Below are 23,951 nucleotides of genomic sequence, written 5' to 3' on the forward strand. Positions count from 1 at the left end.
GCCCGAGGTCCCCAGCGGCCCCGATGTCCCCCGGGCCGTCCACCACGAGCGCCCCTGACCCCGCTGCTCCCGGCCTTGGGGCAAAGGCAGCTGCTTCTGCCTGTTGCCTGCAGCCCCTCCAAGCGCCCATGCAGACAGAAGTGTCCTGGCCCGCAGACCTAACGGGCTGGATCTCGGCTGGCACTGGGCTCTCCGGACCAGTGTCTTGGTCTGTTGCTAGCTCCTGCCCCAGTAGTCCTGAACACAGCWGGACCAGCTTCCTCGGCGCTTGGTCTCTCCAGGCCAAGAGAACCACCGTAAACCCCTCGAGGGGCTTGAGGAATCGGGTAGCCTGATGTCTTCCCACCTGGGAGGTGACACCGGACAGGGAAATCCAGCGGCCCCTTCTCTGCGGGCTGGCCTGGGGCTGGGGTCGGCTCTCCTGTGGCCTCGGGGGGCCCTGCAGCAAGCACTGCCCTTGCAGGAGGGGAGCTCCCCCGATCCCACCACGTAGCAGGAGGTTTTCTCCACGTCCAGACTGCGCCTCTTGACGTGCCTGTGGTGGATGTGCTTGATGTCGCTGCAAAAACTGCCCTCCAGAAGAGGGACATCCCCCGGGCTGAAGTGCTTTTCAGCCCCGGCTGTGCGAGAACCTGTGTCTGTGACATGACTATTTTGGAGACAGAGGCCTAAGACCTCTGCTTGGGACTCTCACTGCCTCCCTTGCAGGGTGACTTCCCTTCTAACTGGAAGGGRTTTTCCCTTCACGGGACATAATTAGGTGCTTGGTTAGAGTGTCCCCCCTTGACATCCCTGGGGCTTTCTGCCGTGTGGACTAGAACGATGAAACTGGTCTTGAATTGTCTTTATTTTTTATTTGTTTTTCTGATTCCTTCTGGTCCGATCCTGAGCCTCAGGGCCCCCTGGCCAGGTCACACACCAGCTCAGCAGGCRCCAAGTTCCTTGGATTGCTGCTGCAAAGCAGCTCGGTGCAGGTCTGCACCCAGGTCCCGCTGTCTGTGGGAGCTGGATGCCTTTTCTCCGCCTCCCTCTGTGCTCCTCGCTCCATTTCCAGGTGGCGAGTGGCAGAGAYGGACCCGGGCCTCTTCTCCCGAGAGCTCTGAAATGATAAATAAKCCATTAATTCCCTGCCCTGGTGGGTATGAAGGGTTGAGGTGGACAAGTTGATGTCCTGGGGCCCAGGTGTGGGAYGGGCTGATGGCACTGCCTTGTCTGGTGCCCTGTCGCAGCACTGCCAGCCTCATCTCCTTAGGCCTGGGGCGAGGCTGCCGGGGCTCCCAGCTGTGACTTCCTCAGGAGGGACCCCGGGCGGCCCCCGGGGCTGCAGCCACGGCAGAGTCCAGCCTTCAGCTTCCTTTACTCACTCCCTCCTGCCAGTAGTTACTGCGMCCTGGAAGTCCCCGGTATTTTTTGCCGTCTCACCCTCCCTTTCGCATCAGCTTCTGCAGATCCTTCTACCTTGTGCAGAGGTCAGCCGTGGTGCTCAGGCCTCTCCCTCGCGCCGGCCCCTGTCATCCCTTCACTGCAACCATAAGGTTCTGCTGTTATGAAACCCTACCGGCTGCAAGTTCCCCTTTTGTCGGCCTGTGGAAACGGGGAAAGGCCTTGGACTCAGGCGGGGACCCGGAGGGAAAATCTCAGCAGCCCTTGGAGGGATTAGGAGTTTTCTGAGCAGGAAGAGTCGGCATTGCCGCTGTTAGGAAGCGCTCGGGTGCTTTTCTGTGCATCACGCGCTCAGTCCACGTCCCACCAGCATGTGCAAGCCCCGTGCCGAGCACAGGGCAGCGGCGCTGGCCCTCCCTGCGCCGTGTCCCCAGGGAGGTCCCCRTGGCCCCGGTGTCGCAGCTAGGACTGCAGCAGCAAGAGGCACGTCCATGGGAGCGGAGCGGGATGCGGAGGGACGGGCAGCTCTCAGCAGGAGGGTGGCTCTTGGGGAAGCTCGTCCTCCTCGCGTCRTTTCTGGTGCTATCTCGCTAGCTCCACGCAGCCCAAGAAAAAGTGGCCATCAGCAGAACCATCCCGTTACAGAGGGTTTCGGAGGGGAGGTCAGGGAGGCCACAGACCCCTCACCTCCCCCGGCGGTGCCCGAGGGTGGGCAAAGTGCAAGCCCCGCTCTGCGCAGCAGGATGGTGCCCCCGCTCCCCGGGACAGCAGGGCCTGTCCCCGGGGCTGTTACCAGACGGGCCTCGTGCTCGGGAGCAGCAGGGCCGCGCAGCAGCCCGTGCTGCAGTTTGGGGAGCGCTGCGTTCCCAGCGGGAATTCTGGAAGCTGGGGAGAAGCCGTCACCCCGTGAGCTGCTCTTCCGACCGGGAGTGCTGTGCTCGCAGCTGGGCCCATCTCCCACCCACCTGGTCCCACAGGAAAGGGGCCTGGGGTGCTCAGCAGAGCGCAGCATCCCGTGCACAGCATCCCTGACATCTTTCCCTGCTCCTGGATGGCAGGAGGTTGAGACAGGGAGGATGAGCTGGGGCCAAAACCTCGGACTAGCCACAAAACCCCCAGGGCTGCTCAGTGCAGAGCCCYGTTGGATCCAGATTGGGCTTTCCAACTCAATATGCACTGTTCCTGCCCAGGAGGTCGACCCTCTGGGCTGCTTGGAGCAGTGCCGGGCCCAGAAAGGAGAGCAGAGGTTGCCACCTCCTGGCAAAGCCCATCCCTCTCTTGGAGGGCCCRTGTCCCCTCTCCATCCCCGCAGCGCCTCCTTCCCCCTGGCTGCTGCCTGCCTTGCTGGGGCCGGTGGCTCGTTTCTTCCCCTATTAACCGTGCTGATTTGGGGAGGTCTCCCTAAGGTGGGGAGGCAGCAGCACCTTATCCCGGGATCGGGAGGCTCTTGAATCACCCAGCCGCCCCAGCCGACACAACGTGAGGTGAGGTGGGCTGGCGTCATCGGGGACTTGTCACGTCCCTCCTCCGTCTGCCACTAAAATCTGCTGCAGAAGGTGATTTTTTCCAGCCACTCTTTGTAGAATTTTGCTATGACTGAGGAGCAGAGGGGAAAAAAAGGGTTCGAAAGGTTTCCTTTTAAAGCCCAAGCCATTCTTGGGTTGATGTCAGTTCCTCTTCTTAGCTTAATCCTTGACACAAACATAGGGCAAGTGCTAAAAATGCCCCTTGCTCTTCTGTGGCCGAGTGTCTCCTGGGGAAGGAGCAGGGCGAGGATGGGGGTTCCCAGCTCAGGAAAAGGCTTCCCTTTCTGGAGGGGAAGTTTGGAAAAGGCGGCCACACGAATCCCGCCTSCCTGGCACACGTGTCCAGGGTGATGCCAGAAGAGCAGGGGGTCAGGACCTGCGGGGAGAGCCGGGCTGTGAGCTGGGCCCTGTCCCTGGGGGAGCTGGTGGCCTTGGGGACACTGATGGGCAACACGCAGGACAGGCAGCGCAGAGCAGGGTCCCCCGTGCGTCCCTTTGCCTGCCCCCGTCAAAGCTGCTCATTACCCGGAGAGGCCAAGGACGGGACGGTGGAGGGTCACAAGAACAGCCCTGGGTGCCCAATGGCTCGTGTGTCCCGGTGCTGGGAGCGGGACAGGGCCGAAGGAGCCGCCAGGAGCAGCACGGGACGAGAGCAGGGGCCGCGTGGACCCCGGCTCCCGCCTGAGCAGAGGCAGCTCCACGTGCCACAACATCCATGCGTTTCCCTCCCGAGAACTTGTCCTCGCCGGACACCCGGTGCGCTCCCGTCGCGCGCACGGAGCAGCCACATCCTCCTGCCCGGCAGGATGTGACGCTGGTGGTGACACCGTCATGGGGGCAGCGTCGCAGCCCTCCCACCGGCCACCACAGCCTCTCTGGCCGCTCCGGGGACATCCCTGGAGGCTCTGTGCCCGCCGGGGGGTCTCTGCTCTCCATAGGAGCTGCCACGGTCCTGGCACAGGCCACACTGCCTCGCGGGTGACGGTGCCACCGCCGAGGCCGCCCTTCCGAGGAGGAAACTGCCCTTCCTCTTTGCCGTGGGCTGGTGGAGTCGGTGGTCTGACCGCAGCAGGGCTACCAAGAAAGGAGACGTGGGAGGTGGCGACCTGCGAGCGGTGACGCCCGTCAGCTGAGGCCCTGCGCCGCGGCCTCCAGGCCTGCGTGGGCAGCTGCCTCCCCGTCCCGACGGCAAGACGCACCCCGAGGTCTGCCCGGAGCAGCACTGATGGAAACAGGGCCCACGAGCCTGCAGCTGCTGCGGGGCTCAAGCTCTGGGCACCAAGCGGGGCTAAGGGGTGTCCCAACGCGTTCCCGACAGGACCTTGCTTCCCACAGCCCCCCTGCTCAGTGGAGGCTCACGGACAGGTCCCGCCTGGCCAGAGCCCCGGCAGAGAGGAAGAAAGTGTCACGAGGAGCAGGTCCGACCTCCCAGCTCGCGCAGAAGCGGCTGCCGGGGGAGTTTTGCGGAGTCACGCAGGGCAGGCACCGTCCCCAGCGCGGGCAGGACCCRGCCCGTGGCCACAGGGAAACGCGGCCCCATCGCCCACGGGAGCCGGGTCCGGGCACCCAAAACACCAGGTTAGCAAGAAGGGCGTAAAACCCACATGYCCAGAGGTGCAAAGCTGCGGCAAGACAGCGGGTTGCAAGGTGAGTGCCCTTGGGAGCGCAGCAAAAACAGCCAAAAGCCCCGGGCGAGGGCAGTGCYGCGGGCTGGCGCGGACGGAGAGCGCGGATGTGCAATGCCCGACGGCTGGAATACGGGCAGGGATGGCTGCTGAGAGMGAGAAAAGGGCATCGGAAAGCAGAGCTGGGGCTAATGCAGGTGCTGAGCGACAGCGCCGGGCGCCCGCGGCCGCACGGGCAGTGAGGAGCAGCGCCGGCCTCCCGAGCAGCCCCGCTCCGGCCTCGTGCTCCAAGAACAGGGAAAATACAGAGAGATAAGAGCGTCTTCCCAATGCAGCTGAGCTGCAGAGAAGGTAGTTTCCGTATGAGTTAGCAGAACCAGGAGTTGGGAATTTTTGACCAAGTCTGCTTTCCTTTGAAAGGGCAGATTCGGTGAAATTTGAAAGCTTTCCACTGGAAAGAAAGAATTTTGCTGGATTTCTCAACCAGGAAAAAAAAAATCTCCAGAAAATTTGCAGGCTGTTGTCAGAGTATTTTAGCTAAAACTGCTCCTATTCAGAGCACAATGTAAATGTTTGCTTGCTTAAAGCTTGGCATTAAAATGCAACGTGTCGTCTTGATCATTTTATCTGTTTAAATGTCACTGTTTGTGAAACAAAATGGAAATTTAGAGACTTTCCTGGGCTGAGGAAGCCATTTCCAAAGCCCCGACTGGGACCCTATGGGGACAACAACATAGGAACCTGTGCCCTGGGGATCTCCATCTCTAGGGCCAACCCTTAGGACCAACCCTTAGGACCAACCCTTAGGATCAACCCTTAGGATCAACCCTTAAGCAAGTCCAGGTGTGGGAGCTGCAGCCCTCGCCCCTGCCAGAGACAGGGCACATTGCAACTCAATTTACAGCTAACAGCACATTTCCCACACAGGCCAGCCCTGCGGGGCTGCGGACAGTCACCGGTATTTAGCCAGCTATTAAACCTGCTTAAAAGACAGGTATTGGCTCCCGGGAAAGCTGTGAAGCACTCCAGCAGCGCTGATGCTCTCTGCTGAAGAGATAATTACCTTCCCACCAACAGAACGTGATGCTGACGGATGAGGAGGGGCAGATCAGTGCAAACAGCCCAGGCCCTGTTCTCTTGTCCTCAATAAATGGAGGGCAGGGCAGAAAATCCACCCACAGCCACGTCCACCACAAGCCACTTCTTTCACAGAGCAGAGCAGATGGGAGCCACCTCCGTCCTCAGCATGGAGAGGTGCCCACAGAGATCACAACATCTGGTGGCCGCAGCAGCACGGAGCTCAGGGCTGGGTTTGGCACCACAGCTTTTGTTTCATTGTTTCTGCAAATCACGTAGGGGATTGGTGACAGGAGGAGGCCTCAAATACAATAATTTTATTATTAATAATACAGACTCATGGAGTGGTTGAGGTTGGCAAGGGCCTCTGGAGAGCTTGGAGCCCACCCGCCCCGCTCAAGCAGGGTCACCTCGAGCACGTTGCCCGGGATGGTGTCCAGATGGCCTTGGAAGATCTCCAAGAACGGAGCCTCTCAGGGCACCCTTGCTGTAAAGAAGCTTTTCCTCATGTTCGGATGGAACTTCCCGGGGCTCAGTTTGTGCCTCTGTCCTATAGCTGGGCATCACTGAGGGGGGTCTGGTCCCATCCTCTTGTCACCCTCCCTTCAGATATGACATCTTTATAAGATCCCCCGAGTCCTCTCTTTTCCAGGCTCAACAGTCCTGTCTCTCCCAGCCTTTCCTCCAAGTCCCTTCATGATCTCCATGGCCCTCTGCTGCTCTTGCTGCAGCAGCTCCACGTCGCTCTGGTGCTGGGGAGCCCAGCGCTGGACCCAGCCCTCCCGATGTGACCTCCCCAGGGCTGAGCAGAGGGGCAGGATCCCCTTGCTCCACTGGCTGCCAACACCTCCCAGTGCAGCCCAGGAGCCCACTGGCCTTCYTGGCCACGCGGCTGCCTCACGATCAGCTTGTCCAACCCGGAGCCCCAGGTCCCTTTCTTCTGCTCTCCACCAGGTCAGTCCCAGCCTGTCCTGGAGCGCAGCGTTGTTCCTCCCTCGGTGCAGGGCTCTGCACTTCCCTTTCCTGAACTTCCTGACGTTCTTCTCTGTCCACCTCTCCAGCCTGTCCAGGTGCCCCCGAAGGGCAGGCTGAGCAGCTCCATCACCGTCCCAGGGATGGAGGTGACGCTGGCTGGTCTGCACGTTCCTGGGCCCTCCTCCTTGCCCTGTTGAACACTGCAGTGACACYGGCTTTCTTCCAGTCCTGAGGCACCTCTGCTGTTCTCCTTGTGCTTTCAAAGAYGATGGACAGTGGCCTAGCAATGACATCCACCTGTTCCCTCTGCACTCATGGATCCAGCCCACCAGGGCCACRGACTCGTGGATATCAAGTTTCCCTAAAAGATCTCTAATCCATCACAGCAAAGTCCTCCTTTCTGCAGACGTTCTCCCTGCTCCCCCTCTCTCCTTCCTTTCGTTCCTCATGTGATTAAAGAAGCCCTTCTTGCTGTCCTGGCCACCACTTGTCCTTGCAACCCCTTGTCCGTGACACCCCTTGTCCTGGCCACCCCTTGCCAAATTACTAATAATGACTAATAACGAGCGAGGGCGGCAGCTGCTGCTCCGCAGCGCCGGCTACACTTTGGTCACGCTGTGTGCCGGCCTCACCGCAGCCTTTTCCCGCTCCGGGCGGCACGGTTGGGCATCCACCCTATTGCTCCTGCCACCTGGACACGCGGGCAGCTTCTGCCCTTTCTTCAGCAGGCACCAGGCCCCGTAGCCGAGCAGCAGAAGGCTGAGGACTCCCACGAGCACGGGCAGAGCGCCGTTTCCCTCGGGATGTGGGCAAAGCCACCGAGGGCTGCTGCTTATCGGGACGGAGACGTTGCTGCCGCTATCTGGGTAGGAGCAGAGGGCGTYGCGGAGGTCGCGCACGGCCGCGCCGGCCGCCCGCAGCGCGTCCAGCCAGCCCAGCGCGCAGCAGCTCAGCGGGTTTCCAGCCACCCACAGCAGCCTGAGGCTGCGGGCCCAGCGCACCACGGCCGGCTCCGCAAGGGCCACCAGGCTGTTACTGCGAAGGTCCAGGCTTTCCAGGGGCGAACACAGAAGACCCGTGGGAAGAAGGCTCAAGTTGTTGCTGGATAGGTCCAAAGCTTTCAGCGAGTCCAGGCAGGGGAATTCTGCCTGGCCGTCATGCATTTGGTTTCCCCTCAGCGAGAGTCTTTGCAAGGAGAATTCCAGCCCCTCCAGAGCTTCCTTGGGCATGAACAAATCCGYGTTCTCAGACAGATCCAGTGAGACCAGAGGAGTCTGGTTGAACGTGTAGGGATAGAGCCTTGCAATGTTATTCTTACGAAGGCTCAGGTGCTTCAAGCCAAGTATGTTATAGAAGGCAGTGCAGGTGCCTCCTGGGGCGGCTGCACGAGAGGCCCCTCCTGCAATCTCCCCTTTGCCCGTTTCCCGGCCCTCGCAAGGTTGGAGGCTGTTGGAACCAAGATCGATGGATTCCAAATGAGGCAGGAAGTCAAAAAACCAACGTGGCAGYGAGTGAATGAAATTGCCGTGGAGATCCACTGAGCGCACGGGCAGCAACACGAGCTCCTGGGGCCCGAGTGAGTTGTCACCTGCGAGCGCCTCCCTGGTCACATCCTGGAGACAATTCATGGACACGTCGAGACTGCGCAGGGAGGTCAGAYGGCGGAAGAAAGCCAGTGGCAGCTGCTGCAGCTGGTTATTGCTGAGATCYAAGTCGGCTACGCGGCTCAGGTTCGCCGCAGGATTCCCCGTCGCGTTCCTGCGCCTCGCCGCCTCAGCCCGCTGCAGCACAAGGTCTGCCGGGCGCCGGGCCGGCGGCGCCAGCGAAGCWATAGCGTTGCTGGAGAGGTTCAGGTGGGTGAGGCGGTGCGCGCCGGGCAGCTCYGGGAAGCGGAGCAGTCGGTTGTGGCTGAGGTCGAGCACCTGGAGCAGGTAGCGCCGCTCTCCCTCCTGCGGCACCGCAAAGAGCTCCAGCGCGTTGTAGCTCAGGTTGAGCACGCGCAGCGGCGTCAGCGTGAAGCCGGAGATGCAGCGCAGCGAGTTCAGCGCCAAGTCCAGCGCGCGCAGGTGCCGCAGAGCCCCGAAGGCGCCCTCCTCGATGTGCATGATGTAGTTGTGGCTGAGGTCGAGCTCGCGCAGCGCGCGCGCGCTCCCGAAGAGGCCGCCCGGCAGCCTCGTCATCCTGTTCCCGGACAGGTCGAGCCGCCGCAGCGTGGTGAGGTTGCTCACGTACCAGCCTGCCATGTGGCTCTCCAAGTTATTCGCCGACAGGTCCAGGACCTCGATGCTCCTGAGCAGCCTGAAGGCCCTGCCRTTGGCCACGTAATTGCGGTCGAGGTGGTTTGATCCCAGGAGCAGAGCGCGAAGCCGGGGCAGCTGAGCCAGGGCCGCYTCGGACACGGTCTCCAGCTGGTTGAAGCAGATGTCCAGGTACTCGAGCTGCCCGGACCAGGGCCTGGAGGTCTCTGACAGGGTTCGGATGAAGTTGTTGGAGAGCTCGAGGTGCTTAACGCCTGGGCCGAGCTCCTTGGGAAGCTTGTGCAGGCCGAYGCCTTTGCAGGACACCCTCGTGGGGCTCTGTGGAGAAAGAGGAAAAGGCATCAGTGAGGGTGGGATCCGGATAACCCGGACCCCAGCCAGGCCGGCCGCTGCTTGGGAGGCACGGGAGAAACACGGAGCCAGAGGAACGGGAAGCGCTCCCCGGACAGGACAGGCCGGTCCGTCCAAAGCCAGTCCTGGAGGGACAAGCAGCCTGTCCGCAGGGTTAAGGGGAGTTCTCCAAGGCTCTGCTTTAGAGCCGAAGGGGGAGCCGGCTTCTCTGGATTATTTGCCGTGGAAGATGCCGCCCATGGGCACGCGTTGCTCTGCAATGCCTCTACCTCTACCAGGGCACCACGGCCAGCGACGGGCAGGGAGCAGCCGAACGATGCSGCTGGTGTCACCACTGGCTGGACACGGGGACCGCTCCAGCGCCCCGCGCTCCCCAGGCTGCGGACAGGTACGAGCTCAGCCAGGATCCATGAAACGTTCTCCAACAGCCCATCCGCTAAACTGAGCTCATGCTGGATCCATCCTGAGCCTCAGCCCTCACGGAAACATGTGCTCCGGAGCACAGAGCCAGAGGGAAACCTCTGGACAGACTGATGCTGCTTCTGCTGCAGGAGCGACCTCCATCTGACGCCTCGTACACTGCCCACAAAATGGGCAAAAGTGCCAAAAAATGTGAAAAAAGCTGCCTGCCATCCCGCTGCCTGGCTGGGGCCCAGCCCTTGWAGGGAAATAAACCCTCAGGAAAGACCTCAGGCTGTTCGACAYGCTCGGGAACCTGCTCTGCATCCGCTCCGGAGCGACTGTCTTGAGATGATGCCCCCGCGGCAGGGACTAAGGAGAGGTGACCCCGGCCCCGCAGTGACACCGAGCACCGGGGAGCGGCCAGGAGGGCAGGACAGGCTCGGGAGGAGGGCCAAGAGAGAGGAGGGCGAAGAGGAGTGTGAAGGTGGAAAGGCCACAGAGATGGAGGATGGAATGACATTGGAGCTACGGAGCAAGAGCTTCACCCTGCGCCCTCTCCGCCATGCACCGGGGGGTGTTCGCAGACCCAGCGGGGAACCCCGGCTCCGAAATCCCAAGGGATCCTTGGGAAGGGTCCTTACCTGCTGGCACGGCAGGGGCCTGGGCCTCCCTTCCCCACCCGCCTGGGCTTTGAGCACGGAGGGGAGCAGCCAGAGCAGCAAGCAGCCCCGGCCGGGCAGGCGGCGGCCGCGGGGCAGCATGTCGGGCCGTCCCGCGCGCCCCGGCAGGCGCGCGCTATAAATAGGGCTGGCCGGGGCACGGGGAAGGAGATAGCGCCCGTGGGTGTTCGCCGCTGCGGAAGTGGGAGAAGAGAGATGTGAGCCTATGGAGGGGAAAAACAGCGCAGCCAGCCGCAAGGGAGGGAAAGGGACCCGCCGGGTGGGTGGCACTGATGCACGCAGCCTCAGGTGACTGTCACGGACACCAAATCCCGGGAAGGAGAGCTGAGAGCGGGAGTTCCCGCGGGGCTGCTCGGCTTCCGCAGGCTGCGCCGGGGCTTTGGGCTGTGCGGTGTCCCCGGCGCGACTGTCCCCAAGCGGGTGACACGGCTCCGCACAGGAGAGCTCCCCGTGCCATGCGGGGCCGCCGGGGGCTCCAGGGGCTCCGGGGGCTCCGGAGCGGCGGGGAGCCGGGCCCTCCCGGCAGAGCCTCCCGCTGCTGCGGCCCYGTCGCGGGAGCCCCCGGCGCCGCCTGCACCCGGGGCTGCACAGGGGGTTTGGCTGCCCCAGGGCCGCGCGCAGGACGCAGGACGCCGGGGCCCGGCAGGCTCTGCAGGTACCTGCGACAGGACAGAGCCCAGTCCCGGCCCCGGCAGGAGCCTCCCGGCCGGGCGGTGATGGCCAGGATGGGGACAGCTCYGCACGGGTCCGTCCCGGGCTGGTGCCCACTGATGGAGCGGAGCTTCCTGCTCCTGCTCGGCACGGGTTTGTGGGGCTGCGGCCGCCGCCGCCATCCCCATCGGGCCCGGGACACGGTGGCCGCGTCACCTGCTCCCCATGGGGCCCAAGCCGACGGGACRTTTCCTCCTGGGGCTCCGAGGGCTGCACCCCGCTGGAGCGGAGCTTCTGGTGCCACTTGTGCAGGTCCCTGTGCCACCTAGCGGTGACGGCAGCCCCGGGGACGTGGCCGGGGCTGCACAAGGACTTTGCTTTCCGCAGCTCCACGGCCGTTCTCCTCTCCGGAGCAGCTCGGGACCCCRCGCGGGCTGCTCACGAGCGGCTCCTTCACAGGTCTCGGCATCGTTTCGTCCCATGGAGGGTCTGGCAGGACCCGCAGGCGTCCCCGCCGGCGCTGCCCGTCCCTGCAGGGCCCTGGCAGGACCCCCGCGCGGTGACACCAACGTCAACCGGCAGACACGGCGCTTGGGGCCGAGCTCCGCGCCCGGGTGCCGCTCTCCAGGCCAGGACATCGGGGACGGCGTTTGAAAGCCAGACGGTGTGAGCGGGTCCCCTCGCTGGGACTGGAGCCCGGGCCAAAGCAGCCGCGGGACAACAAACCTTGGTCGTTTCCAGAGGCAACCTGAGGATAGCGTATCCGCACAGCTGGAGAGCCACGAGGTCTCAGCGACCTCTGGATGAACCTCCTTGTCCGACATCCTCCTCCGTCACCGGCAGCCCAAGGAGCGCTGGCTGCGGACGAGGCAGGGAGGAGCTCTGTAATTCGGCTGCTTTGGCCCCAAAGCCGCTGCCGGAGCCGCGCGGCCGCTCCTGGGCCCCGAGCCCGGCGCTTTGGGGATTGTCAGGGCAGATGAAATCAGCTGAAAGCCCCTGATGAGAATCGAGGCCAGGGACTTCCATGGAGAATCCCAGGGCGGCTGCATCCCGCGCTGTGAAGCCCCTGTGCCGGGATGCTCTGCAGCCGGGGAGCACGCGGAGCGTCCAGCGCCACGGGAGGGATCCGCTCCTGCAGGAGCGCAGAACAGGGAGCTGGGAGCCTGGGAAAGGGCCCAACTCCCTGGGCAAACAGCAGCGTGCAAAGGGCTAGACTGAGCTTTGCAGTGTTGGAAACACACTTCTGTATTTCAACAGATGTCCTTCTTCTATAATGGGGAATTAAAAAAAACATCAACAGCATYGGGGGTCGCAGCACTACCAAGATGTCCCTGTGACGTGGACTGAAGACATAAGAGGACACGAGCCCTAAGCAAAGCTGGTGCTGGCGTAAACCTCCACCAGCAGCACCGAAGGCAAAGCGCCCTTGGTCTCCTCCACCTTCTGTCTCCGGGGAAATCGGGGGGCTTCCTCCTCTCCTGSGCCACCTCCATATGAGGTGGGTCCAGTTTGACCATCCAGCCGGCGACGTGGAGCTCTGCCCTTGCAGCCCAGCAGTCCTGGAGCTTGTGCCACTATGGATCAGGAAGCAGGACACAGCGGGGAGCCAGAGGTTCCTCACGGAGTCAGGAACAGGGTGAGACCCCTCTGCTTCAGGCAACGTCACCTATGGAGGCTGCAGGATGAAGAGCCTCGGAGGCCGCGTGTCCCAGCGGCACCGGACAGGGAACGAAGGGCTGGCAGAGCTGGAACTGGAGTCGCTTCCGCTGTGCGGGAGCAAGGGCCTGGCATGATGGCAAGGAGAAGAAACAGAAGGACACTCTGCAGGTCAAGAACTGTCTCTGCAAAGAGAAGAGCTGTCCGAGAAACTACCTGAGCGCTCGTGCATTGATTCCTGCCCCCGTTTTGTCCCAGGCCACGTCTCCCTCTCACTTTGGAGAGCGGTTTGGGTGCTCCTCGCCAGGAGGGAACGTCCAGCGCGGGYGGGAAGGGACAGCAGCAACACCCTTCCTCAGGGCCCCGAGGAGAGCGGCTTTCACCCGCTGCCTCCGAGCGCGGTTCGGCACCGCCACGAACACCCGAGAACTCCAGAGATCAGGAAAAAGCTTTATTTGCAAAGAAAATATTGACAATTTACATAAACTTACATCCTAATTTATATACATTATGTATATTTTATATACAGATAGTTTTGAATAGAGATGTCGAAGCACAAACCAGCATCAGTGCATCACTGCGCACATCAGACAGGAACAGGCTCGGAGCCGCGGCGTTTTCCCAAAGCTCCTCTCCCAGTGCACTTTTATTCGGGAGCCTGAGGAAGGGCTTTCTGCTGGACCTGGCCGTGACGAGCAGCAACGTTGCACAGGGCTGAGAGCTGGGCATGGGCGCAGCAGCGAAGCACACGCGCCCTGGAGCGGGGCGCAGCGCCCAGCCTGGAGCCAGGACACTTAGCCAGGCGGGACGCCAAAACCGAGACACCCACCCGAGGGTGCCTGCGGGCACCGGAAGCAGCCTGTGCTCCCGGGAGCCGATCCAAGGCTTCGGGAACGAGCCGGGCTGAGGAYGAGGGCTCCGTGCTGGACTCGCCCAGGCGCTCGGCTCCGGGCGGGCCCGGGCGCCCCCCTCTCCGCAGCCGACGCTGCCCGTGCTGGGGAAGGAGCTTTCCGAGGYGGCACAGAGCGGGCACAGGAGCGAGTCCCCGGCGGGGAGCGGGGGCAGCACCCAGAGCTGCTACTGCAGATGCTCCCAGCACCCCGGGGGTCCTAGAGCTGTTTCCCTATAGATTGTGTCGGAGCAGAGGCCCTGGGGAGGGAGGAGGGTTTCGAGCCGCCTCTTCTGCACGGATTAGCTGCTCGCTGCGTTGCTGCGGCTGGAGTCCAGGCGGGAGCTGAGCAGCGGGGCCAAGGCACGCGGGTCGGAGCAGAGCTGGCAAACATCCCCGCAGAGGAGAGGCTGGCACGTGTAGGGCGACAGCAGCAACTGTTCCTATGGAGCCGAGGCTGGGCCGGGGTCTCTGATGCGCAGACAYGTGTCCATAATGAAGCACTTCTTGTCATCCAGCCTAGCAACTGATATAGCTCAAAATCAAAGGCACCAGAGGAGCAAAGTCCTGTTCTTGGAGTGTTGAAAATCCTGCGCCGAGCGGCTTCCCGGTCCTGTCTGCTCCGGTGAAGGAAACCCAGAGGGGCTCCAAAGACGGGGTGCACAGAAACACCCTGCAGAGCTGCTCCGGGGCCTGGGTCGCTTGCACTGTACTTCTTCACGGGGAGACCTTGCTGCTCAGGACACGGAGCGGGTCCCAGTGCGGAGGAGCCCCCGGAGGTGCTGGTGCTCCCCTCGCTCGCACCGGCCGCCGCTCTCGGATCCGAAGGCCAGTGAAGCCGCAGGAGCTCCAGGCTCCGGCCCCGCGCATGGAGCCCCGGCTGCAGGGAGCTCAGCCCGGAGCAACGGCGGGAAAAGCACATCCAGCAACGGGCACGTCCCACGGCGAGGGAGCGGGAATCACGTCCCCATCCAGACAGGGACCTCGGCCTTGCAGAGAACCCCGGGATTCTCCCTGTGCCTGTTCCTGCTCCCAGGCCTGTCAGGAGGCGGCACGGACCCTGCCCCGAGCCGCCCCCACGGCGCTCTCACACGCGATTGCCTTGTTTGTGCCTGCCCCTCAGTACTGCTGTTTAGACCCTGTCCTAAAGCAATTCTGTTAATCATTTGCTCCTTGTTCTCGCTATACACAGTTGTCCCGATTCATTCTTGTCAGAGGAACATGTCCCTAGTAATCCATTTTAAAGGAAACAAACCACAAAGACTAGTTCAGTGCCCCTGAGGCTCCTGCTAGTCCAACATGTTAAGGCTAGAAAGGAGGAGAACATATTGAAAAAGAAATAGCAGGCAATTTTTCATGCAGCTATTTTATAAACTGCACGCCTCCTGTGAATAGCCAGGCTGAAGCCAAAGCCGGGTGCCCCCAAGAAATATTCATCTCCCAATAACTGCAATACTTGKCAAGTGAGATCACCAGCTAGGGACGGGGAACAGCAAAGGAGCCAAAAACGCTCCGTGCGGGGGGACGCGTCGCGCCGGGGGCCGCCTCGGGACGCTCCCAATCCACCGCCCGCAATTTCGCTACCCTTTCCAGTTCAAATGATAGCGCTCCAGAAAGAAATCCCCTTTTTCTTAAAAAAAAAAGAGACAAAAAGCAAGAGGCATCAAAGAGAAACCAAGGCAGGACACAAAGGGGCAATTAGTGTTTCAGCCTCTTCCTCAGCTCGAGCACATCTTATAGCGTTGGATCTCACCAGTTGAGGGGAGGTGATGGAAGGAGTTGCTCAAGAAGCCAAAAGAAACAATAGGGTCACAGCTACTCTATTAGTCACCAGAAATCGAGCTGCGACTAGACTCAGCAGGGCTCAGAGAAAGGAAAAAGCGGTGACTTCATGCTGGACCCRGCTTTTTAAATACAAACTTTTGCTAGAGACTCCATCACCACTTATTAGAGCATTTTAGATAGAAGCGTGCCAAACAAGAAGGGAGGGGGCAAAAAGAGACCACATCTAAAAGCAGGACAGTTGCTATTAAAACAGAAAGAAATTTCCTGTTTGAATATTTTATTCTTAAACATGACAAACTTCTTACGAGTGTTTTCACAAGTACTTGCGTCTGCTCTACGCGGCTCCGTGAAGCCTGTAGAAATGTGTTCCGCTTTGCAAAATATTAATTAAAAAGACCAAAACCAAGACACGAATCGCTGTAACAGCAGCAGTAGGTTAAGGCAGCCCGGCAGGGCAAGGTACATCCCCGGGGTGCCGGCGGGGACCGGGACTAGCAGAGGCTTTGGGACCGAAATTGTCATCATCTTTGGAACGTCTTAATTTCTGGAATGTAGAGGCAGTTTCACACGTGCTAAGCCTGTTCTATTACATATGCGCTTTCCTCTCAAACTTGCTGCTTTTGCAGCCCGCTTCCAAGCTCTAGACAGAGGCACTTGGCCTTTTCTCACGCTCCTGAGGATGAATGTAAACACCACTGACTGTCTTATTCACCTCCTTTCCCACCACGTTGCCGTTCCAGTTCGAACTGAGAAGGCAGAAACCCAGAAACAGAACCCCCGTTTCTTGCTTTCACTCGCGGGCAGAAGCAGGGGTGCCTTGACAGACTCGTGCCAAAATTGCTCTATCTTCTCCTGCTACTGCCTGGGATGCTCTTGCTAGTGCAACATAAAAGCAGAGACCCACATCATTCTCAACAAGCGTCATGTGAAGATCACAGAGCAGATTATCAGTGCAGTAATACTTGAAATACTGAGACAAGGCAGACACGACAGCCTTTTTTCTTCCTCACAAGGCTTTTTCAGCTAGCTTTTTGATCCAAGTCTTCTTGCAAGTCACAGAAGACATTGTGCTTCCTGTATTCACATATAGGAATAAATAGCTCTGGATCAGTTTTCTTTATGGCCGGATTATAGAACCCCCTGAAATACTGATACGCTTATGAACAGCAGCACTGTGCAGTTCTGTGAGTATCCTGGGACACGCCAAGTTCATCTAGGATGCAGGTGCATCTCCTAGGCGTATGGCCCCAAAGAAAGTTGTGTGCTTGCTCATGTTGATGGAGATGTCAGCATGGACCATTTTCACAGCAATCTTCTGCCTGGCTTTGAGGAGGCAGACCCCAGCTGTGTAGCAGGTATTGAAGTTGGTCTTGCCGGTCTCAATACTCCGAGTGCATTGCAGAAAGGGTTTCTCATCCACCACCACCTCATAGCTGGCAAAATCTGTGAAGTTTATGTAGTATACCTGATGTGAAGCAGGAAGAAGAGAGGACATTAGGGAGTGTATTTATGCACCAGGGACAATTCCACATTCCTCTGAGYGCATCCTGAGCTAAGGGTAACCTCCTGGGCCCCTCTAACCTCTACTCATTTGACGCAGAAGGAGCCTCAAGCCAACTGCATACAGCGAAACCTTGTATTCCACTTCATGCGAGTGTCCACGGCTCCAGGGATCTCTAAAGCTGAGCTACGAATCCTCACATCAATTCTGYTTATTACAGAAAGATTTTACAAACCTGCTGCACAAGACAATAGTTAATACAAAGACCTAGCCACAAAAACCCATAAACAAACCTTTCTGCTACAAACAGCTTTCCATTCATCAAACAAACAAGTAATTTKAACTCAAGTTCTCTTTCACTTACCTTCCAAGTCCTGCTTTCTGGGTCCCGGGAGCCTCCTTTAGTGTTGACATCAAAAATGCCCTAAGATGCACTGGGAGCTGCCTTTTGGTAACTGTACTCCAAGGCATAAGCTTACCACAGGGAAGACACTCTCCCAAATGCCACAGCTTGGCAGGCAAGTGATCTTCCAGTGTTTGTCCTGAATTTAACACTCCGTTAGCTCTACTGACTCCGGCCCCATGATCCAAATACAGATTCAGTTACTTTACCATCTCCCACACGCTGATTCTGAAGAACTGCAAGATGCATGGGAAAGACTCACACAGAGATGCAAGTCTCACAGATCTGATTTCTATTCTTCACAATAGAAAATGAACCCCAAACTAGTCATTTTGGATGCATCTGCCAGCTCTTACTCTATAGCCTGTGACCAGAGAGGCTAAACAAGCCTGATTCTCCGCTTCCTTGATGGACTATGAAAGATAAAATGCTTCAGAGACACGATGGTGCGCCCAGCAATTCGCATCGTGTGCTTGGGGAAATAATYTACCTTCAGTCCATGTGGAGTTATTTTTCCCGTTCCCATCCAAATTAAACACATAAACAGCTCCATGGAAGAGCCTCGGATTAAGCCGGCCTCCACAAGCTGTTTTATGAGTCTCGGGACCATCTCAATGGGACTGTTAACTGTACGTAGGTAAATCACGAGTGGGAGGTCACACTGTAAGCCTGGAATGAGGCAGTAATTGCTCAATTACAGTTGTCCCAGGGAAACCCTCCTGCCAGAAGTGCCCAAATCTGTCCCAGAATCTGGAGGTCATTTCTGTGCACACTGATGCTCCATGCTGGGCACTCTGCAAGGGCTGCGCAGAGCTCCGGGGCTCTGCAGCCACCCTATTTTCCATGTAGCTTCAGAAACTGTTCAGAGAGGCTCTGTACAGGAAACAGGGAGCGCTGCATTAAATGACAGCCTATCTCCTATATTTTACTTGAGTGGGGAGAGGAAACTATGTCTTAATTAKCTGTCTACTAAACAAAATGTTGCTTTGTTTAATACATTTGACATCAGCAGGTCTGTACAGCCACTGCTGGCACTGCCTCCTGCAGCCCCCCAGCTCCACAGGGAGGCTGCTGGAGCATCGTGTCGATCTGAAGTTACACAAAGAAGGTGGAGACGGAATGGAATTACCTGGGCAGGAGCCTGGCCAAGCCACCTGGGCTAAGAGTCCTACACTTACAGACAGTGACACGTCTTCGTAACGATCCCAAGTTGCCAGGGTCTTGGTTCTACACCTCTTCTAAGGCACAGAGCCCAGCTTCCCGCTGGACTCTTGTCCAGCACTGCACTGCAACGCGGGTTAGCTTTGCTGGTGAGCGACTGCAGAGACAACACGGAGGAGGAAAAGAGGCCCTGACGGCACATGGAGCTTGGCTCTGTGCACGTGCTTCAGCAACTAAGGTCTTGCAGCTGGTATCGTGGTGACACGCGTGACCTTGCGCTTCAAAACACTAACGTCTTCCTCTGACATGCACCTCCTAGAGCACCAAGTGGTTAAAAATACATACAAGTTCTTGGCATTTGCTAGTTGTCTGGAGCCCTCTCGTGGTTCATGCAAGGCTTCCATTGGAACACAAGAATAGGAGTTAGGCCTAGGACCGTACTCACTTCTACCTGACTATAGATGAAGTATGTGCCGTCCACCAGTACCTCCAGCTCCCCACTGCGGGCATGCAGCTTAAACACCTTGGGGTTCATAGTGATGCGAGACCAGTCATTGAGGACTCCACCTGAAAGATCTCAGTATGAGAAAATGGCAGTCACTCAGTACCCGTCAGAAGGAAAAGCGCAGGAGCACAGAAATACAGTCACATTGAAACACAGTCACATTGAAACACAGTCACATTGAAATATGTCTCACACAGTGCCTGATAAGGGCTACAGCTCAACAGCCACGTAGCCCAGTAGTAAGAAAATCCCAGAATTAAAGACTGATAGTGCTTTGGTTTGGACTCCTTTCTATGACGCTAACTCTAGTTACAGAATCACTTCCTGCTGCTTGAACATGACATCCAGATTTGGCCCAGGGCACATCTGACGTGCTAGGGCTCTTATTTTCAGACTTTTTTAATATTCGGCCACAGATCACCAATAACTTTTGCTGCAGCTAGGGTTATAACAGAAGTCYTGCAAATCAGCCCCCAGGTGCCTTCCAAAGATGGTATCACTTGTGGTCCTTGTAGGAGCTTYGTTACTGACAACCTCCCTCTACCATGGAAGCAGCCCTGGAGCAGTGATGGGACGAGAATGCTACCAGAAGTCTCCAAGAAGGATCCTCAGCTGGTTGAACTCAACCATGGGACCATCACTGCTCTTCCTTAACTTCCACGCTTCCACTTCCCGCTCCGTGCCCAGCTTCCACACCAAGCAGGAGTTGAGCAGAGGCTGGGCTGAGGACTGCAGCAACACATACTTTCATGAGGACCACGGCAAGCGAGGATGAGCAYGGCGACTCCTGTCCTAACCCCACTGCTGCTGAGCAAGAAGATGTTCTCAACAGTAGTGCTGGGACATAGCCCTAGGGTCATGTCAAACCCTTGCAGCAAAAAACACAGTAGTATTATGAAAAAAATATGTACAACCATGGGATTAAACACTCAGGATTCATGGGCATGGAGGTGAATTTAGGGCTACACAATCAATTTTAATTCTGGTATTCCCTGACTCCTGCATTTTTGACTCTGAAACTAGTTATTTTAACAAATGCTTTGTCATTACATTTCCTTGGTTAAAAAATAACTAAACCAGCAACACWGAATGGAAGTGCAGCACATCACACAACATTAATCCAGACCAGAGTCCTCAGCCAGGTTAGGGATTTGTAGACCCAACACCCACATCTCTATCTTTGGATAGCTAAAGGAATAACTGTCAATATTAATGGAGTGTTGTTCTCTATATAGAGCAACGAGGAGACCCACTTTGATAGGAGCAGCAATACGAGGTGCTCTGTAGGTGCCTGGTTTATCAAGTGCAAGTCTCTTCCTCCCAGTCTCCTGCTCCTCCTTGCAAACCGGCCAGGCTGCGCTTTCTGCCCACACTCAGCTGGACAAGAGGAGTTTTTGGGAAGCTCCGGCTGCCACAGGCTGTTCCCTGCAGCAGGAAGGGCCCTCAGGGGCCATTCCCACCCTCGGAGAGCAGCGCGTGCTCTGGACACAGAAGGTTCCCAATAACACTGGGATAGTTACTCTCCCAGAATAGTCAAAACAGTGTCTTTTCCGTAGCATTGTTTGTAGAAACAGCTGACTTCCTTGTTGTTTTGGAAAGCCTGCCCCTACCATTCCAGTAAAGAAATTCAGCTTGAAGCAGACTCCCCTCATCACGAGGGCTCCCAGCTCGAGACCGGTCCGAAAGATGAACAGTCTCGGAGCAGAGCTCAGTCCATCCTCCCCGTACCRCGTACAAGCAGGGGGTGAACAAGGGCCCCGTGGCCCCGCTCCTGCTGCCCGAGTCTCCTGCTGCTCTTCCACGTGCGAGACGGGGGTGTCTGCACTGCTGGCCGGCCCTTTCCCGSGAAGGAGCGTGCGGAAAAGGGAGCAGGGCGGCCGTGACTCAGCCCGGGCCGGGGATGAGGAAAGCAGCTCCTCTCAGCGAGACATCAGAGCCCAAAGGCAGCGGCTAATGAATAAGAGCCAGCTGTTGGCAAGGAGAGCGGGAACTGAAACGGGATCGGGCAGGGATCCGGGGAGGAAGCAGGGAACAGCCTGTGGACATGGAATGGCTCGGGAGGACCTGAGCTCGGAGCTGGGGACGGGATGGGGAGGCCCCGGGGCCGGCGGTGCAGGAGGAGCTCGCGGCCGCCTCTCCTCTCCGTTCCCGCTACAGCTGTGCTCTTCCCTCAAATAAATTACTGGGAAAACGGAAAAGAGCATGGGCTAACGGGGCCGAGACAGGAAGAGGAGACACTGAGGGCTTAAAATAAGAGATTGTGAAAGAAGGCTGAGTCAAGGGGTTGATGAAAAACGATGATATAACAAGTTTGAGGAGGCAGACGGTGTATGTGGGAGTCGAGGAGGAGCTGGGAAAGAGGGAAAGAATTACCGGGAGATGCACAGAGCAGAGGAAATGAAGATAAATATGAGCACAGGAGAAAAGGGGATGGCTGGGGAGCAGAAGACTGGTCCGAGGGTGGCTGGGCAACAGAGAACTGAAGTAGCACAGTGTGAGGCCAAGAGCAGCCCACGGAGATAACTACTGATCAGTGCTACAGAACGGGCGGCTTAAATCCCAACTACGAAACAAAGGGAGCAGGATGGACACTTTATGGTAAGAAACAATATTATGAGATCCTTACCATTCTTCACTTGAATTGCTGAGCCTTGGCCTTGGAGATGAACCACAGCTGGCTGCAAACAAAATTACAGGGATTTAAGATAAGCCAGAAACACTGCATCACGTTACTGTAACCTGACATCGCTCCACAGAACTGGCAACCACTACTTGAGCAGGAGAGTCCTCCAAAATCAGCACTGCTCGGGGTAAACAGCACAGGGGAGCAGAGCAGCTGGCAATGGCCAGCGACCACGTAGAGCTCGAGCCCCGGGAAAGAGCTGGGAACTCCATGCCAGCCGGATGAGCGCTCTGCTCCGAGCAAGGGCGAAGGCGAGCTCAGCCAGGCATGTTGTGCAGCTCAAGTTTACGCTATGCTCAAGTTTAGGCTATGCTAATGTTGCTTACGTTATCCGCAAACAAGGGATTTGTTTTTGGTGCTATGCCATCAAATACACCTTAGCAAACACAACCGGTAACTTTTACAGCAGTGCAGACGGTCTCAGAGCTGACATTTTCCCTCGAAAGAAGATCAACCAACCTGGATGTCTCTGGAGCCTGCCTTGTCTGTGGCACCTGCAAAATGCAATTTCACATGATTGAAGACGAAGCTCGAAACAGCTGCAGTCAACACTCCTATGCACAAACCTCCTCTCACCCCTAGTAAGCACTAAAAGACATTTTAACAGCAAAGAAGGATAGTTAACAGCTGTGTAATGCACAGCTTAATGTTACAAAATAAATAAAAACGGAAAAGCTTCATCAACTTTTTTCCTATTAATCTGCATTTCTGTCTGATCTAATCAAAATTCCCGAGCTGTATTCCACCAGTTTCCAGTAGAAGGAAGAACCTGAACCAGCTCTTTTCCTGAGCAGCAGTGGTGGTAACAAGAGTCGTGGCCGCAAAGACTCTTGGCAATTCCTGAGATACAAACTGAAAGCCAAGCAAGGCTTTTCAAAAGCCACGTGAGTTATAGGGCAATAGCCCTGGTATCTCCAAGTAAGCTTATCAAGATTGGATTGTTAAAATATGTATTTAAAACAGATAGTAATAACATTAGTTTCCACTAGTCTGTATTTTCGAGATATATTAAATCCAGGCATTTTTTTACAAAATAATGGCCACGTGATTTCACAGGGAAACAACATGGTGCAAATATAAGAAACACAAAGAAAACTGGCAAGGGGAATTGCAGGAGAAAAGCATATTTTCCTGACTTGTATGGGAGGCAAACTGAGTCGTTTAATGTGATTCCCGGGATCACTTAACACTTGTGTCAAGCAGCAACCTTCCTGATCCTGGAGAGCTAGGGCTGTTTCAGCTGAAAGGCAATTAAAGCCAAGGCCYGAGCACTGCAAAGAGGAGGCAGCTCTCAGGCCATGTCCCCACACCAAAATCAGATGGTTTCAGTGCTGCGGAAATCCAGGCTCGGATGAAGCTCAACTGCAACGCGGGCTCTGCAGCTCCCGGGATCGCGTCCGCCTTCCTTGCCTTCCCCGCCAGGATGCTCAAGAGCTCTGGCGTTAAGCCCTGCTTGGGGACACTCAGTTTGCTTCACTGCTGTCACAGCCAGGAGTGTTTTTCTCTTATCATTAATTTTTCTTGCAGTAACCGAGCCACCATGATATCCACCCACAGAGAAGCGAGACGAGGACGTTACCTGAAGGGCCCTGCAGTCCAGGTGGTCCCTGAGGGCCCGGCGGGCCAGGAGGGCCGGGCGGTCCCATGACAGTCGTGCCAGGGATTCCAGGGATCCCGGGAATCCCAGGGGGGCCCTGGGGCCCAGGAGGGCCTGGTGGCCCCTGGGGACCATTGGGCCCTGGAGGACCAGCTTTTTTACCTGAAAAACACAAGGTCAAACATTAGCTTCTCACCAAGAGGAAGAGCCACCAACCAGCGGAGCCGTGGGGGCCACCAAGGCTCGAAGAAGACCATGCCGTGGGCCGGCTGGAGGCAGGTTGCCTTCTGGCCCGTAAAACTGTGTTTGGACAAGGACCACGCTCCATAAACTCTCAATGTTCTGATGGAAAACRGCTGCAACGTGATGGCCCAGCTGCCCGCCTTGGGTTATCGCACGCTCCCCGAGGATGGGATCATGTGTGGCTCCATCCCGGCGCCGTGTTGCGGGATGTCGCGGGCTCCCGTGCCCAGCCCTGCTCCCTTCCCTCCAGGAGAGGGACCTATGGGTGCTTCCKAAGGGCTAGGACAAAGTCGCATCGTTTCACACGGCAAGGAGCTTGCACTCGTTAACAYGCACCAACATCCAGAGACCACAGCAAACAGCGCCTTCAAACAACTAACTATTCCCTTGGGGCTCTGGATGGAGGGATAAGGGAAGGACTAATAATTCAGCGTGAAAAGGGACAGGTCTCAGGCAAAACAAGTAGTGCAACCATGGAAGTACAGAGTCCTACCAGGCACACACACGGTGGCCTGAAGTGAGATCTGTAGGGAAAGTCTGACCTGTGATTTCCTGATTTTCCATCTTCTTGATAGAAAGTCTGTTAAATTAATGTGTGGT

The 23,951-nt window shown here is 57.5% G+C and overlaps 3 protein-coding genes across 3 annotated transcripts in view; all 3 read right to left on the reverse strand.

Moving 5' to 3' along the window:
* Positions 1–2,887, reverse strand: part of LOC112960399 (protein Wnt-11b-like) — a 6,774-nt gene extending 3,887 nt beyond the window's left edge. Inside the window, exon 1 of the mRNA XM_026054638.1 lies at positions 2,808–2,887. Coding sequence (XP_025910423.1) covers positions 2,808–2,887 — 80 coding nt within the window. The remainder of the gene's footprint in view (positions 1–2,807) is intronic.
* Positions 2,888–7,185: 4,298 nt separating this feature from the next.
* Positions 7,186–10,331, reverse strand: LOC112960400 (leucine-rich repeat-containing protein 32-like; the record flags this gene model as incomplete). The annotated part of the gene is made up of 2 exons (XM_026054639.1): positions 7,186–9,162; positions 10,239–10,331. Coding segments are annotated over 2 exons (2,070 nt in total), but the record flags the coding sequence as incomplete, so codon positions are not given.
* A 5,503-nt stretch (positions 10,332–15,834) lies between these two features.
* The window catches only part of EDA (ectodysplasin A), a gene marked incomplete at its 5' end in the record, with an annotated part of 33,990 nt that continues 25,873 nt past the window's right edge, over positions 15,835–23,951 (reverse strand). Inside the window, 5 exons of the mRNA XM_026054640.1 lie at positions 15,835–16,723; positions 18,775–18,890; positions 21,455–21,506; positions 21,971–22,005; positions 23,091–23,270. Of these exons, the coding sequence (XP_025910425.1) occupies positions 16,472–16,723; positions 18,775–18,890; positions 21,455–21,506; positions 21,971–22,005; positions 23,091–23,270 (635 nt within the window). The remainder of the gene's footprint in view (positions 16,724–18,774; positions 18,891–21,454; positions 21,507–21,970; positions 22,006–23,090; positions 23,271–23,951) is intronic.

The sequence above is a fragment of the Nothoprocta perdicaria genome, unplaced genomic scaffold (genome assembly GCF_003342845.1).
Source record: "Nothoprocta perdicaria isolate Ctin4 unplaced genomic scaffold, notPer1 scaffold_124, whole genome shotgun sequence".
Taxonomy (NCBI): Eukaryota; Metazoa; Chordata; class Aves; order Tinamiformes; family Tinamidae; genus Nothoprocta; species Nothoprocta perdicaria.